The sequence below is a fragment of the Atractosteus spatula genome, chromosome 22 (genome assembly GCF_055471065.1).
Source record: "Atractosteus spatula isolate fAtrSpa1 chromosome 22, fAtrSpa1.hap1, whole genome shotgun sequence".
Taxonomy (NCBI): Eukaryota; Metazoa; Chordata; class Actinopteri; order Semionotiformes; family Lepisosteidae; genus Atractosteus; species Atractosteus spatula.
In genome coordinates, this window is record NC_142727.1 from 843637 (window position 1) to 859563 (window position 15927).

The 15927-nt window shown below is 61.3% G+C and overlaps 1 protein-coding gene across 1 annotated transcript; it reads left to right on the top strand.

Annotated features, from left to right (window-relative positions):
* Nucleotides 1-997: 997 nt before the first annotated feature.
* leng8 (leukocyte receptor cluster (LRC) member 8) lies at nucleotides 998-13370 on the top strand. The gene is made up of 15 exons (XM_088939450.1): nucleotides 998-1273; nucleotides 2118-2250; nucleotides 2371-2502; nucleotides 2781-2855; nucleotides 3424-3925; nucleotides 4508-4634; nucleotides 4779-4949; nucleotides 7096-7350; nucleotides 7457-7618; nucleotides 7887-8217; nucleotides 8303-8404; nucleotides 8486-8554; nucleotides 9401-9530; nucleotides 10114-10321; nucleotides 10809-13370. The coding sequence occupies exons 1-15, from the start codon at nucleotides 1233-1235 to the stop codon at nucleotides 10972-10974; spliced, it is 2604 nt and encodes an 867-aa protein (XP_088795576.1). The 5' UTR covers nucleotides 998-1232; the 3' UTR covers nucleotides 10975-13370.
* Nucleotides 13371-15927: the final 2557 nt, after the last annotated feature.

Consider the following 15927-nt stretch of genomic DNA (forward strand, 5'->3'; position numbering starts at 1 on the left):
CAGAGCAGTCTGAGACTCTCCAGGCTGGACTGGACTGGCTGCACTGGGAGCTGGACTAGTTCTTCACTGGGATTATAATCAGACTCACTGACACTGACAGAGCAGTCTGAGACTCTCCAGGCTGGACTGGACTGGCTGCACTGGGAGCTGGACTAGCTCTTCACTGGGATTATAATCAGACTCCACTGACACTGACAGAGCAGTCTGAGGCTCTCCAGGCTGGACTGGACTGGGAGCTGGACCAGTTCTTCACTGGGATTATAATCAGACTCCACTGACACTGACAGAGCAGTCTGAGACTCTCCAGGCTGGACTGGACTGACTGGACTGGGAGCTGGACTAGCTCTTCACTGGGATTATAATCAGACTGACTGACACTGACAGAGCAGTCTGAGCCTCTCCAGGCTGGACTGGACTGACTGCACTGGGAGCTGGACTAGTTCTTCACTGGGATTATAATCACACTCACTGACACTGACAGAGCAGTCTGAGACTCTCCAGGCTGGACTGGACTGGCTGCACTGGGAGCTGGACTAGTTCTTCACTGGGATTATAATCAGACTCCACTGACACTGACAGAGCAGTCTGAGCCTCTCCAGGCTGGACTGGACTGGCTGCACTGGGAGCTGGACTAGTATTAATTACCTGTTGCACAAGTGAGCTGTTTACAGCGCTCAGATCACTTTCGCAATCGGCGCTCCTCGCGGTCTGGAGCTTCGCCAGCCGCTGACGCCACGGCTCGGATTTCGTCCAATCACCGCAGACCCTTTGTGACGTGGAGGGGGCTGCCGCTCAGGTCATTGGCCCAACCGCGACCTGATTGACGGCCGTCGGGTGCAATGAACCCTCTCGGTTCCGCAGCGGGGGTGGGGCTAGATGCCTGATTGCCACCTCAGGAGGCAAATGACGCGTCTGCTTTCGCCCTCGGTAGGCGGGCCTTTCCGGGCTGGTCAGGCCGGCTTTCCTCCAATGACGAGCCTCCTCCTAGGCCGTGACCGGCCGCCATTTTGTTTGCGAATCCGACTGCCCGGTGTTGTTTCTGGAAGCGTCGGTTATTTTTTTAAGAATTATTTTCCTCGTTTTATGTTCGAGGGGCCGCCGTTCCCTTTCCTTTCAGCCTGTGTCTTGGAGCCGGTCTCCGGCGGAGCGACAGGGAAGCCGCCCAGAGCCGCGGCAGGGAGGCCCCGGGTCCCGGTGTTGCGGGTCGGAGGCGGGTCGGGCCCGCAGAGGAAATGGCTGCCAACTCTACCCAGACGAACCAAGCTGCCAGCTGGTGAGACTGCCGGGCTTCAGCGGGTTAGGGCCGGGCCTGTGGCGGGGCCGAGCTGAGAGGGGGTGCCGGTGTTCATTCTGGGGGGTGTGGCGGGGTGCACGGTGTGGTTTTCGATGCCTTTGCTGTGCTCAAGGCGTGTGTCTGTTAGTGCTGGTCAGCCGTCGTTGTTCTGGACGGACCGATACACAGACCTGGCTGTCCAGAGAGCCACTATCTGGCTATAGAACTGGACACAGACAGATCTGGGTGTCCAGAGAGCCACAATCTGGCTATAGTAGCTGGACACAGACAGATCTGACTGTCCAGAGAGGACAGGCTCAGAGACCACAGCCTGGCCAGAGAAACTGGGCGACACAGGCAGACCTGACTGTCCAGAGAGGACAGGCTCAGTGACCACAGCCTGGCCAGAGAAACTGGACACAGACAGACCTGACTGTCCAGAGAGGACAGGCTCAGAGACCACAGCCTGGCCAGAGAAACTGGACACAGGCAGACCTGGCTGTCCAGAGAGGACAGGCTCAGTGACCACAACCTGGCCATAGAAACTGGGCGACACAGGCAGATCTGACTGTCCAGAGAGGACAGGCTCAGTGACCACAACCTGGCCATAGAAACTGGGTGACACAGGCAGACCTGACTGTCCAGAAAGGACAGGCTCAGTGACCACAGCCTGGCCAGAGAAACTGGACACAGACAGGCCTGACTGTCCAGAGAGGACAGGCTCAGTGACCACAGACTGGCCAGAGAAACTGGACACAGACAGATCTGGCTGTCCAGAGAGGACGGGCTCAGTCTCCAGTGTGGAGACGGCCAGGCGGTCTGTGCTAACCCCTCTGTCTCTCAGGTCCTTCAGTCCTGGTTCTGAAGGCCCGGTCCATGAGAACCCGGAGTGGGAGAAGGCCCGTCAGGCTCTGGCCTCCATCAGCAAGAGCCTGGGCAGCACCAAGACCTCGCAGTCCAGTCACAGCACGGCGCAGGTGAGCGGCCACTGTCCGAGTCCGACTGGGTCTGGGGCAGGAGAGAGCGGCCCCTGGAGGGGGTCGGGGCGCGGTGAGGGTCAGTGCCCGAGCTGAGGGCGGTCCGCTCTGTGTCCGCAGGCTGGGCAGTACCAGACGCCGGTGACGGACTCCGCAGCCCTGCAGCAGCAGTACTACCAGTGGTACCAGCAGAGCCAGCAGCAGTACAGTGGCTACGCCTACCCCTATGGCTACTACTACCCCATGGCCCCGGTGAGTACACACCTGCCCCCGCTGCCCCCCCGAGCGCACACCTGCCCCCCTAGCGCACACCTGCCCCCCCAAGCGCACACCTGCCCCCGCTGCCCCCCCGAGCACACACCTGCCCCCGCTGCCCCCCCGAGCGCACACCTGCCCCCCTGAGCGCACACCTGCCCCCGCTGCCCCCCCTGAGCGCACACCTGCCCCCGCTGCCCCCCTGAGCGCACACCTGCCCCTGCAGCCCCGGTGAGTGTGCTGTGACAGTGACTCCTCTCTGTGTCTCTCCTCAGTATGGAGGCGGCTATCCCCAAGGTCAGTACGCTGTTCCAGGATCCTACCAGACACCCACCACTCCCACGGCACAGGTAACCCAGTGTCCAGTCAGTCAGTGTCTCTGTGCTGTAGTGTCCAGTCAGTCAGTGTCTCTGTGCTGTAGTGTCCAGTCAGTCAGTCAGTGTCTCTGTGCTGTAGTGTCCAGTCAGTCAGTCAGTGTCTCTGTGCTGTAGTGTCCAGTCAGTCAGTCAGTGTCTCTGTGCTGTAGTGTCCAGTCAGTCAGTCAGTGTCTCTGTGCTGTAGTGTCCAGTCAGTCAGTCAGTGTCACTGTGCTGTAGTGTCCAGTCAGTCAGTCAGTGTCACTGTGCTGTAGTGTCCAGTCAGTCAGTCGGGGTCACTGTGCTGTAGTGTCCAGTCAGTCAGTCAGGGTCACTGTGCTGTAGTGTCCAGTCAGTCAGTGTCTCTGTGCTGTAGTGTCCAGTCAGTCAGTCAGTGTCGCTGTGCTGTAGTGTCCAGTCAGTCAGTCAGTGTCTCTGTGCTGTAGTGTCCAGTCAGTCAGTCAGTGTCTCTGTGCTGTAGTGTCCAGTCAGTCAGTAAGTGTCTCTGTGCTGTAGTGTCCAGTTGGTCAGTGTGTATTAACTCTTTTTCCTCTGTCTCCAGGCCTCGTCCATGTCTGGGATGGAAGACTCCTCCTCGTCTTCCTCCTCCTACCCCAATCAATCCCAGCCATCTACCCCTACTGCCCCCCAGCCCCCCCCGCAGAGTCCCGGGGCATCCGAGCAGCCCCCCCCCCCTCCCCCTCCGCCTCTGCCCCCGCCTCCGAACGCCCAGTACCCCCCTCCTCCCTCCCAGGGGCCTGGGGGCGCCAGCGGGAGTGGGGGCGCGGTGGGCGGGTATCAGGGGGGCCCCTATTCCGCGGGGCAGAGTATGGGTTACCAAGGGAACGAGGGCAGTAACGGCGGCCAGATGCGGGGGTATCAGAACAGCCACGGTCAGGGGCAGTGCCGCTCGGCCTATGGGCAGGGCAACATGGGGGGGTACCAGGGCAGTTATGGGCAGAACAACCCCCCCTTGCAGGCACCCCAGTACGCAGGAGGGGCCGGAGAGGCAGGAAACAAGAAGGGCAACAAGCCCGGGCAGCAGCTGTGGCACCGTATGAAACGTGAGTCTGTCCAGTGTCTGTCCAGTCAGTGTCACTGTGCTGTAGTGTCCAGTCAGTCAGTCAGGGTCACTGTGCTGTAGTGTCCAGTCAGTCAGTCAGTGTCTCTGTGCTGTAGTGTCCAGTCAGTCAGTGTCGCTGTGCTGTAGTGTCCAGTCAGTCAGTCAGTGTCTCTGTGCTGTAGTGTCCAGTCAGTCAGTCAGTCAGGGTCACTGTGCTGTAGTGTCCAGTCAGTCAGTCAGTGTCGCTGTGCTGTAGTGTCCAGTCAGTCAGTCAGTGTCGCTGTGCTGTAGTGTCCAGTCAGTCAGTCAGTGTCTCTGTGCTGTAGTGTCCAGTCAGTCAGTCAGTCAGGGTCACTGTGCTGTAGTGTCCAGTCAGTCAGTCAGTCAGTCAGTGTCTCTGTGCTGTAGTGTCCAGTCAGTCAGTCAGTCAGGGTCACTGTGCTGTAGTGTCCAGTCTGTCAGTCAGTCAGGGTCACTGTGCTGTAGTGTCCAGTCTGTCAGTCAGTCAGGGTCACTGTGCTGTAGTGTCCAGTTGGTCACAGTCCTGTATTGACTCTTGTATTTCCTTCACACTGTTTCACAGAGGCTCCAGGCACTGGGGGGGTGAAGTTCAATCTTCCCAAGCGTCCCTATGTCATGGCCAACCAGAGCTTCCTGTCAGGAGAGCAGAACAGCGTGCTGGCTAACCAGTCTGTGACATCGCAGAGCCGGTAAGGACAGAGGGCCGTCCTGTCAGCGCGAGCGAGAGGACTTCATTGTTCGCTCTGATCATTTCTCTCTCGTGCTGCGTGACCCTGTTGTGCGAAGCTCGTCTGTCCTCGCTCAGCCCCAGGCTGTCTGTCTGTCCCCCGCAGGCCCCAGGACTGGCCCCAGGCCATGAAGGAGTACGTGCAGCGCTGCTTCACAGCCTGCGAGTCGGAGGAGGACAAGGACCGCACGGAGAAGGTGCTGAAGGAGGTGCTGCAGGGCCGTCTGCAGGACGGTACGGCCTACACCATCGACTGGAGCCACGAGCCGCTGCCAGAGTGAGTCTCTCCCCTCTCCCTCACCCCTCACCCTGCCAGAGTGAGTCTCTCCCCTCACCCTCACCCCACACCCTGCCAGAGTGAGTCTCTCCCCTCTCCCTCACCCCTCACCCTGCCAGAGTGAGTCTGTCCCCTCACCCTGCCAGAGTGAGTCTGTCCCCTCACCCTGCCAGAGTGAGTCTGTCCCCTCACCCTGCCAGAGTGAGTCTCTCCCCTCACCCTGCCAGAGTGAGTCTCTCCCCTCACCCTGCCAGAGTGAGTCTCTCCCCTCACCCTGCCAGAGTGAGTCTCTCCCCTCACCCTGCCAGAGTGAGTCTCTCCCCTCACCCTCACCCCTTACCCTGCCAGAGTGAGTCTCTCCCCTCTCCCTCACCCCACACCCTGCCAGAGTGAGTCTCTCCCCTCACCCTCACCCCACACCCTGCCAGAGTGAGTCTCTCCCCTCTCCCTCACCCCTCACCCTGCCAGAGTGAGTCTCTCCCCTCTCCCTCTCCCCTCACCCTGCCAGAGTGAGTCTCTCCCCTCACCCTGCCAGAGTGAGTCTCTCCCCTCACCCTGCCAGAGTGAGTCTCTCCCCTCTCCCTCACCCCACACCCTGCCAGAGTGAGTCTCTCCCCTCTCCCTCACCCCTCACCCTGCCAGAGTGAGTCTCTCCCCTCACCCTGCCAGAGTGAGTCTCTCCCCTCACCCTGCCAGAGTGAGTCTCTCCCCTCTCCCTCACCCCTCACCCTGCCAGAGTGAGTCTCTCCCCTCTCCCTCACCCCACACCCTGCCAGAGTGAGTCTCTCCCCTCACCCTGCCAGAGTGAGTCTCTCCCCTCTCCCTCACCCCACACCCTGCCAGAGTGAGTCTCTCCCCTCTCCCTCACCCCACACCCTGCCAGAGTGAGTCTCTCCCCTCTCCCTCACCCCTCACCCTGCCAGAGTGAGTCTCTCCCCTCACCCTGCCAGAGTGAGTCTCTCCCCTCACCCTGCCAGAGTGAGTCTCTCCCCTCACCCTGCCAGAGTGAGTCTCTCCCCTCACCCTGCCAGAGTGAATCTCTCCCCTCACCCTCACCCCTCACCCTGCCAGAGTGAGTCTCTCCCCTCACCCTCACCCCTCACCCTGCCAGAGTGAGTCTCTCCCCTCTCCTCACCCCTCACCCTGCCAGAGTGAGTCTCTCTCCTCTCCCTCACCCCTCACCCTGCCAGAGTGAGTCTCTCCCCTCACCCTCACCCCTCACCCTGCCAGAGTGAGTCTCTCCCCTCTCCCTCACCCCTCACCCTGCCAGAGTGAGTCTCTCCCCTCTCCCTCACCCCACACCCTGCCAGAGTGAGTCTCTCCCCTCACCCTGCCAGAGTGAGTCTTTCCCCTCACCCTCACCCCTCACCCTGCCAGAGTGAGTCTCTCCCCTCTCCCTCACCCCACACCCTGCCAGAGTGAGTCTGTCCCCTCACCCTGCCAGAGTGAGTCTCTCCCCTCTCCCTCACCCCTCACCCTGCCAGAGTGAGTCTCTCCCCTCCCCCTCACCCCTCACCCTGCCAGAGTGAGTCTCTCCCCTCCCCCTCACCCCTCACCCTGCCAGAGTGAGTCTCTCCCCTCTCCTCACCCCTCACCCTGCCAGAGTGAGTCTCTCTCCTCTCCCTCACCCCTCACCCTGCCAGAGTGAGTCTCTCTCCTCTCCCTCACCCCACACCCTGCCAGAGTGAGTCTCTCCTCTCCCTCACCCCTCACCCTGCCAGAGTGAGTCTCTCCCCTCACCCTCACCCCTCACCCTGCCAGAGTGAGTCTCTCTCCTCTCCCTCACCCCACACCCTGCCAGAGTGAGTCTCTCCCCTCACCCTCGCCCCTCACCCTGCCAGAGTGAGTCTCTCCCCTCACCCTCACCCCTCACCCTGCCAGAGTGAGTCTCTCCCCTCACCCTGCCAGAGTGAGTCTCTCCCCTCTCCCTCACCCCTCACCCTGCCAGAGTGAGTCTCTCCCCACACCCTGCCAGAGTGAGTCTCTCCCCTCACCCCACACCCTGCCAGAGTGAGAGTCCCTGAGCTCTTAGCTTGAGCCGGTGTCTGTACGGCGCCCTGTGAGATTCACTGTTGTGGAGACGCTGATGCCTGCAGCACGCGGTCGGAGGACCTGGGTGAGCCTCTGTCTCCTCTCTGTCCGCCAGGCTGAAACCCAAGCCGTCGCGCTGGGAGTCGGTGCCCCAGAGGGGCTCGGAGCCGATGGGCCGCGGAGGAGCGGGGGGCGGGGCTGGGCGGGGCCGCGGGGGCGGGGCTAGGCTGGGCAACTACAGGAACGTGTTCTCCAGCCAGAGGAGCCCTTCCTCCAGCTCCTCCTCCTCTACCTCCCGCTCCCGGTCTCCCTCCCCCCATCGCCACGGCAACCAGAGGCACCGGGACCGAGGGCAGAGGCACCACAGGAGGTAAGAGGAGCAGCTGGGCTCGGGGGGGTCTCTCCCGCCAGCCGTGTCGCCCCGGATCTGTCTGGAGTTTTTCACCTTCTCTCTCCCCTAACTCCCCCCCCCCCAGTGACTCGGGCTCCCAGTCGGACAGCAGCATCTCCAGCGACCTCCGGCCCCAGATCTCCCGCCGGAACCAGAAGGGGGGCAGGGGCAGAGGCGGAGACCGAGAGCGGGGCAGGGGAGGAGAGAGGGGGCGAGGCCGGGGCGGGCGAGCCAACCGGGGCCGCAGGTGAGGGCGGGGAGATCGTGCCGGGGGGTGGGGGGGGGGTCTCGTCGGCAGTGCCGGGGGGCTGTGTTCTCCCCCGGTCTCCTTACTGGGGGGTCAAGCGTCACTCACACCAGAGAAAACCGGCCTTGGTGTGATTGCGAGTGAGCCTGCGTGTCTGTGTGCGAGTGTGCGAGACTGGCGTCCCGCGGCCCTGCGCCTGGCCCCTCCGGCCCTCGCCCTCGCCCTGCCGGTCTCGCCGACACTGTGCTCTCGCTCGCTGTCCGGGCAGGAGCGCGGACGAGCCCGGCGCGGCCGGCCCTCAGAAGCGGCGCAAGTCCGCGGGCGGCGCGGGGCTGGACTTCGAGGACCCGCAGCGCGAGGCGAAGAAGCAGAGCCGGGCGGCGCGCTTCAACACGGGGGCGGCGGCGGGCGGCGCGGTCAAGAAGCTGCGCACCGAGCCGCTGGTCCTCAACATCAACGCCTCCAGCGCCCTGGCGGCGCCCTCTGCCGACGGCCTGAGCTGGGAGGACTGCACCATCGTGGGCACCTGCCAGGACATCACCAAGACCTACCTGAGGCTCACCTGCGCCCCGGACCCCGCCACCGTCCGGCCCGTGCCTGTGAGTCCCTGGGAGTCTGGGAGTGTGTACCTGATTAACTTACTCTCTCACGCTCTCACTGACTCACCCTCTCGCTCGCTCTCAGGTGCTGAAGAAATCTCTCCTGGCTGTTAAAGCTCACTGGAAGACCAACCAGGACTACCCGTACGCCTGTGAGCAGATGAAGTCGATACGACAGGACCTCACAGTGAGTCCCCGCACTCCTCTGTCACTCCCCCACTCTCTGTACGGCAGGAGCTCACAATGTGCTCTCACTCTCTCTCTGCAGGTTCAGGGAGTGCGCACGGACTTCACGGTGGAGGTGTACGAGACCCACGCACGCATCGCTCTGGAGAAGGTCAGTGTCCCTTCCTCTGAGTGTGCGTCACTGTGTGGTCGGCGTGCGTCACTGTGTGGTCGGCGTGCGTCTGTGTGGTCAGTGAGCGTCTGTGTGGTCGGCGTGCGTCAGTGAGTGTCTGTGTGGTCAGTGAGTGTGTGGTCAGCGTGCGACTGTGTGTCTGTGTGGTCAGCGTGCGACTGTGTGTCTGTGTGGTCAGTGAGCGTCTGTGTGGTCGGTGTGCGTCAGTGAGTGTCTGTGTGGTCAGTGAGTGTGTGGTCAGCGTGCGACTGTGTGTCTGTGTGGTCAGTGAGCGTCTGTGTGGTCGGTGTGCGTCAGTGAGTGTCTGTGTGGTCAGTGAGTGTGTGGTCAGCGTGCGACTGTGTGTCTTTGTGGTCAGTGAGTGTCTGTGTGGTCAGCGTGGTCAGCTCGCATCAGTGGTCAGCGTGTGTCTGTGTGGTCAGCGTGTGTCTGTGTGGTCAGTGTGTGTCGGTGAGTGTCTGTGTGGTCAGTGAGTGTCTGTGTGGTCAGTGAGTGATGTGTGGTCAGTGTGTGTTGGTGAGTGTCTGTGTGGTCAGCGTGCATCAGTGGTCAGTGAGTGTCTGTGTGGTCAGCGTGTGCTGGCGTGTCAGTGGTCAGAGTGTGTCGGCGTGTGGTCAGTGTGTGTCTGTGTGGTCAGCGTGTGCTGGCGTGTCAGTGGTCAGTGAGTGATGTGTGGTCAGTGAGTGATGTGTGATCGGTGTGTGTTGGTGAGTGTCTGTGTGGTCAGTGAGTGTCTGTGTGGTCAGCGTGTGCTGGCGTGTCAGTGGTCAGAGTGTGTCGGCGTGTGTCGGCGAGCGCGTACTCACGGCGCCCTCCTCCCTGCAGGGTGACCATGAGGAGTTCAACCAGTGCCAGACCCAGCTGAAGGCCCTGTACAAGGACTGCCCCTCTGGCAACGTGGGCGAGTTCACCGCCTACCGCCTGCTCTACTACATCTTCACCAAGAACTCCGGAGGTGCGTCTCCTGCGTGCAGCCCTCCGGGCGCGGCGGATCGAAGCCCGCGGGCGGTTCTCCGGCCGGGTTATTGTCGTGTGAGCGCGGGCGCTGCGTGCTTCCGCTGCGTTCTCAACTTGATCGATGAAACGGCGTTCGATTTTTAGAATATTTAGCTTTTTTTTTTCCTTTCATTATTTTCTTTGAGTTTACAGATGAACTTGCTTTAGGACTGTGTATGTGAGGTTTAATCCAGAATTATATTTGCTAAAGTCAAATCTGTACAAGTTTAGTCGGGATAGAATAACAGAAAGCACTCTCCTGAGGAATATTATAATAATAATAATAATGATTGCTTACACTTATATAGCGCTCATCTGGACACTCCACTTAAAGCGCTTTACAGGTAATGGGGACTCCCCTCCACCCCCACCAGTGTGCAGCATCCACTTCATATCGCTTCAGACAGCGGCACCAGTGTTATCCAGGTTAACCAGTATTTGCTAAACCTTTCTGACTGGTTTGAGAGGAAGTGCTTTCTTTTTTCGGGGTGACACAGTGGTTAGCATTGCGTTGGGTCACCCCTGTTCTCTCATGTGCTCAGACCTGACCACAGAGCTGGCCTTCCTGACCCCTGACCTCCGCGGCGACCCGTGTGTGAGCCACGCCCTCTCCCTGCGCACTGCCTGGGCACTGGGCAACTACCGCCGCTTCTTCCTGCTGTACCGCGACGCTCCGCGCATGGGCTCCTACCTCATTGACAAGTTCCTGGACCGGGAGAGGAGGGGCGCGCTCCGGGCCATGATGAAAACGTACGTGCCGATCGGCGTCTGTTTGTGACAGAAGTGTGTGAGTACAGCAAGGCTGTGTATATATATAGATATGTATATATATATAGATATTGATCTCTCCCCCAACCCAGAAACCATCGTTCACTCCCCAGTGGGTTAATTCACTCTCTCTCCCCTCTGGGTCTGAGGTACCAGCCCTCAGTCCTAGTGGCTTATAAACTCTATCTCTCTCCTCTGTCTCTCAGGTACCGGCCCTCAGTCCCAGTGGGTTATTAACTCTCTCCTCTGTCTCTCAGGTACCGGCCCTCAGTCCCAGTGGGTTATTAACTCTCTCTCCTCTGTCTCTCAGGTACCGGCCCTCAGTCCCAGTGGGTTATTAACTCTCTGTCCTCTGTCTCTCAGGTACCGGCCCTCAGTCCCAGTGGGTTATTAACTCTCTGTCCTCTGTCTCTCAGGTACCGGCCCTCAGTCCCAGTGGGTTATTAACTCTCTGTCCTCTGTCTCTCAGGTACCGGCCCTCCGTTCCAGTAGACTACGTCCAGTCAGTGTTGTCCTTCTCCTCGGTTCAGGAGTGTCGCTCCTTCCTGACGGCTGTCAACATCTCCTTCCTGCCCGGAGACCCGAGCAAGATCGACTGCAAGGCCAGCGCCTCGACCATGGCTGCCGCATCCTGACACAGCGAGACAGGATCGCTGCCCAGCGCCGGCAGAGAGAGACAAGACGGGCTGTTTCCAAGGGCACACTGACAGACACTGGCAGAGAGAGACAGGCTGTTGTCAAGGGCACACTGACAGACAGGCAATAACCAGATACTGGAAGAGAGACAGACAGGCTGTAACCACAGGCTCGCTGACGGAGAGACAGACAGGCTGTAACCACAGACTCGCTGACGGAGAGACAGACAGGCTGTAACCACAGGCTCGCTGACGGAGAGACAGACAGGCTGTAACCACAGGCTCGCTGACGGAGAGACAGACAGGCTGTAACCACAGGCTCGCTGACGGAGACAGACAGGCTGTAACCAGAGGCTCGCTGACGGAGAGACAGACAGGCTGTAACCACAGGCTCGCTGACGGAGAGACAGACAGGCTGTAACCACAGACTCGCTGACGGAGAGACCGACAGGCTGTAACCACAGGCTCGCTGACGGAGACAGACAGGCTGTAACCACAGGCTCGCTGACGGAGACAGACAGGCTGTAACCACAGGCTCGCTGACGGAGACAGACAGGCTGTAACCACAGGCTCGCTGACGGAGAGACAGACAGGCTGTAACCACAGGCTCGCTGACGGAGAGACAGGCTGTAACCACAGGCTCGCTGACGGAGACAGACAGGCTGTAACCACAGGCTCGCTGACGGAGACAGACAGGCTGTAACCACAGGCTCGCTGACGGAGAGACAGACAGGCTGTAACCACAGGCTCGCTGACGGAGAGACAGACAGGCTGTAACCACAGGCTCGCTGACGGAGAGACCGACAGGCTGTAACCACAGGCTCGCTGACGGAGAGACAGACAGGCTGTAACCACAGACTCGCTGACGGAGAGACAGACAGGCTGTAACCACAGGCTCGCTGACGGAGACAGACAGGCTGTAACCAGAGGCTCGCTGACGGAGAGACAGACAGGCTGTAACCACAGGCTCACTGACGGAGAGACCGACAGGCTGTAACCACAGGCTCGCTGACGGAGAGACCGACAGGCTGTAACCACAGGCTCGCTGACGGAGAGACAGACAGGCTGTAACCACAGGCTCGCTGACGGAGAGACAGACAGGCTGTAACCACAGACTCGCTGACGGAGAGACAGACAGGCTGTAACCAGAGGCTCGCTGACGGAGAGACAGACAGGCTGTAACCACAGGCTCGCTGACGGAGAGACAGACAGGCTGTAACCACAGGCTCGCTGACGGAGAGACAGGCTGTAACCAGAGGCTCGCTGACGGAGAGACAGACAGGCTGTAACCAGAGGCTCGCTGACGGAGAGACAGACAGGCTGTAACCACAGGCTCGCTGACGGAGAGACAGGCTGTAACCACAGGCTCGCTGACGGAGAGACAGACAGGCTGTAACCACAGGCTCGCTGACGGAGAGACAGACAGGCTGTAACCACAGGCTCGCTGACGGAGAGACAGACAGGCTGTAACCACAGGCTCGCTGACGGAGAGACAGACAGGCTGTAACCACAGGCTCGCTGACGGAGAGACAGGCTGTAACCAGAGGCTCGCTGACGGAGAGACAGGCTGTAACCACAGGCTCGCTGACGGAGAGACAGACAGGCTGTAACCACAGGCTCGCTGACGGAGAGACAGACAGGCTGTAACCACAGACTCGCTGACGGAGACAGACAGGCTGTAACCACAGGCTCGCTGACGGAGAGACAGACAGGCTGTAACCACAGGCTCGCTGACGGAGAGACGGGCAGGGACAGACGGGCACTCAGAGAGATGGGAATGCTGACAGATGGAGACAGAGAGACGCAGGAGCATGCCGATGCAGGGAGGGCTGTGAACTAAAGGCCAGTGCAGGTGTCCTTGCGGGGCCTCACACAGGCGCTCCAGGAAGCGCCGGCAGCCACTCGCGGGGCTCGCCCGGCCCCCTGCAGGCCCGGCCCCGCGGCCCCACAGCCCCGCGGCCCCGCACGGTGCCTGTGCTCAGCAGGCACGCAGTGCGGGCCGCCCCCCCCTCAAGACAGCGGCCAGCAGGGACCGGAGGACCGGTGCCTGTCCACCGCAGGCGCTCCAGACTGGACCGCCCGCCGGTGCCCCAGCTCTCAGCGTCGGCCGCATCACTTCCTGTCCCCTGGCACCTGCTGCCTTCTGCAGACAGACAGCTGGACGCAGGAAGGACTCTTGCCCACACACAGTGTTTTATATGACCTTGTACATAGGTGTATAGTCATGTATATAGAGAGAGTTTATACCTTTGCACACAGTTTGGGTACAGCAGCGTCCTCTTCGCCCTGCAGGAGGTCTGAGCTAACAGATTATTCTATTTTTGTCTTTCCCTAAGCTTGCAGCTGCCCCACGAAGACATCTGTGTAAAAGTAGTAGGAAAAAAAAAAAGGAAAAAGATCTGTTGAGAATCAGCCGCTCGCAAACGGCCGCTGTCCAGCTCCTCATCCTCACCACCCACCCCCCACCCCACGGAGGGCTAACTCTCGCTCCGGCGTCCCCGGTCCTTCTCAAAAGACTTTGTCTTCGCCACGCCGCCGAAGGCCTGCTGCCCATCCGGTTTGTATGTGATGAAGCCTCGCCACACCCAAGATGGCCGCCGCCACGTGTCACCAGGTGGGGGAGAGGGAGAGCGAGCGAGAGGAGAGGTCTTGTCTCTTGCAGCTTGGCCACCCCGGCTGTGGCCACGCCAGGCTTTTGACTGAAGGGTGGGAGGGGCGCTCATTGGCGGTGCAGCCACGAGGTCATTGCCCCCCCCCCCCACGAGAGAGGAGAGCGGCCGCCAGGAAACGGGAGCCGCAGCTGGTCCGCGTCGACAGCGCGCCGTCGACAGGTTTGGGAAAAAGTTCTCTTGTAGCTTTGCCGCGGCTAACGTGACTGTGAGGGGCGAGAAGCCTGCCTGCCTGCCTGGCCTCGCGAGGCGCGGCGGTGCCACGCCTAAAATGGCCGCCCAGCTCCGCCACCTCGGGGGGGGTGGGGGCTGGCCGAGCCCACCGTGCCCGAAGGATGAAGAGCTCCACCACTGGTCCTCTGACGGGAGAGGGTGGGGGTGCGGCTCTTGGGTGCCACACCCCAAATGGCCGTGGTCCTCGCCTGTTGGTGTATTGTGCCACACCCAAAATGGCCGTGGTCCTCGCCCGTCGGTGTATTGTGCCACACCCAAAATGGCTGGTAAGGAAGGGACTGGCGCTCCGGCAGAGAGGAAGCAAGCCGGCAAGTTAGCAGTGAGAGCGAATTCCTGTCAGTATGCGGTTCTTCTCTTTTTATTGCAGATTGTTAGGTTTTTAAAAAGTTATTTTTTTTTCCCTGTGTAAGTTTTCTACCCTGGTTGCTTGCCCTCCTCCTCCCCCCCCCCTTCCCTGCGCTCCTGCGCCCCGGTTCCCCGACGTCCCCGGCTTGCGCATGATCCCCAGCACCCTGGCTCCAGCGCTCTCGCCGTTCGCCCGTTGCTTTTTCTCGGCTCGGTTTTTTTATTTTATTTTCACCCAGTGCATGTTCTCTGCGCCCGGGCGATGGGCTGGTCGTCGTGCCCCAGCCTCAGGGTGAGGATCGGGCATGTGGGCTCCGGCAGCGCTGCGTTCCCCTGTCCCCTCGGCGCGGCTCCGACCCGGGCTCCGGCAGCGCTTGAGTTTGTCCTGTTCGTTCCTGACCAGGATGGGTGGTCCAGCTCCGTACCCTTGTGGGGCGGGTTCACCCTTGTGGGGGCAGGTTTACTCTTGTAGGGGCGGGTTCACCCTTGTGGGGGCAGGTTTACTCTTGTAGGGGCGGGTTCACCCTTGTGGGGGCAGGTTTACTCTTGTAGGGGCGGGTTCACCCTTGTGGGGGCGGGTTCACCCTTGTAGGGGCAGGTTCACCCTTGTGGGGCAGGTTCACCCTTGTGGGGGCAAGTTTACTCTCGTAAGGGTGGGTTCTCAGGCAGTGAGTGAGCAGTGGGATTCACACAGGAAGCGTCCTATGTCCTGGGGGATGTGGGGGGGGTCAGGAGCAGCTCCGCAGGGGGCGTGTGCGCCCGAGAGCAGTGTGAACTGCCCCTCTGCCCTGCTCTGCCAGCCAGAGCCTTCTCTCCCGGTGAGGCCCGAGCGCTGGAGGTGTGAGGGGGAGCGCTGCCCGTACGCGCGTGCTTCCCGAATTCCCCCCTTCCCCCCCCCGCCTCGCCCGTCTCGTTTCCTCTCTCTCTGCCTCCTGTTTCCCCTTCCCCCTCCCGGGCCGTGACGGGAAGACGGGGCTCTGGGGTCGGCACGGGGCCGTGGGTCGGGCGGCGCCAGCGTCGGGGTCCGAGTGCGGTGTGTGCGTGTGCGTGTGCGCGCGTGTCGGAGAGAGCGAGAGGACGAGGCGCGGCGCTGGAGGGATCCTTCTGTCCGTCCACCCGGGTCTGCACCCTCGGGGAGGGGGGGGCGAGTGTCGAGGGAGTAAGGGGTGGCCAGGGGGGGTTGGTTCAAGTTCGAGTCGTGGTTTCTAGGGGCTCTTGGTGGGTGCGTGAGCTGCCCGGCTCCGGGGTCCCCTCTCCGCGCTGCGAGCCGCCGCAGGGCCGCGGTCAGCGGTGTGGGCGTCCAGCGACAGCAGGGCCAGGCCTAGAGCCACTCGGCACTGCAGACAGGAGGCAGCGGTCAGTCTGTGAGTGGAGCTGGTCAGTCAGACAGGAGGCAGCGGTCAGTCTGTGAGTGGAGCTGGTCAGTCAGACAGGAGGCAGCGGTCAGTCTGTGAGTGGAGCTGGTCAGTCTGTGTAGAGCAGGTCAGTCAGACAGAGGGCTGACCGTGGCAGGGACAGCGGTGTGGGGCTCTCAGGGTGTCTCTGGCTGCTCGCTGAGGGGCGCCTGCGGCTCACAGCTCCCTGCTGTCGCGCTGGTCCAGGGCTCCGGTGTTGGGCCGGGCCCCGGCCCAGCTCACTCACACTGCAGCAGCACGGAGACGGGCCCCCCGGGACACCCCGCACACGCTCGGCGCTCGGGAGGGGG

Coding starts and splice junctions, on each gene's coding strand:
- leng8 (XM_088939450.1), top strand. CDS start 1,233: ATGGCTGCCAACTCTACCCAGACGAACCAAGCTGCCAGCTG. Junction 2,503..2,780: donor ACTACTACCCCATGGCCCCG/GTGAGTACACAC, acceptor GTCTCTCCTCAG/TATGGAGGCGGCTATCCCCA. Junction 8,218..8,302: donor CCACCGTCCGGCCCGTGCCT/GTGAGTCCCTGG, acceptor GCTCGCTCTCAG/GTGCTGAAGAAATCTCTCCT.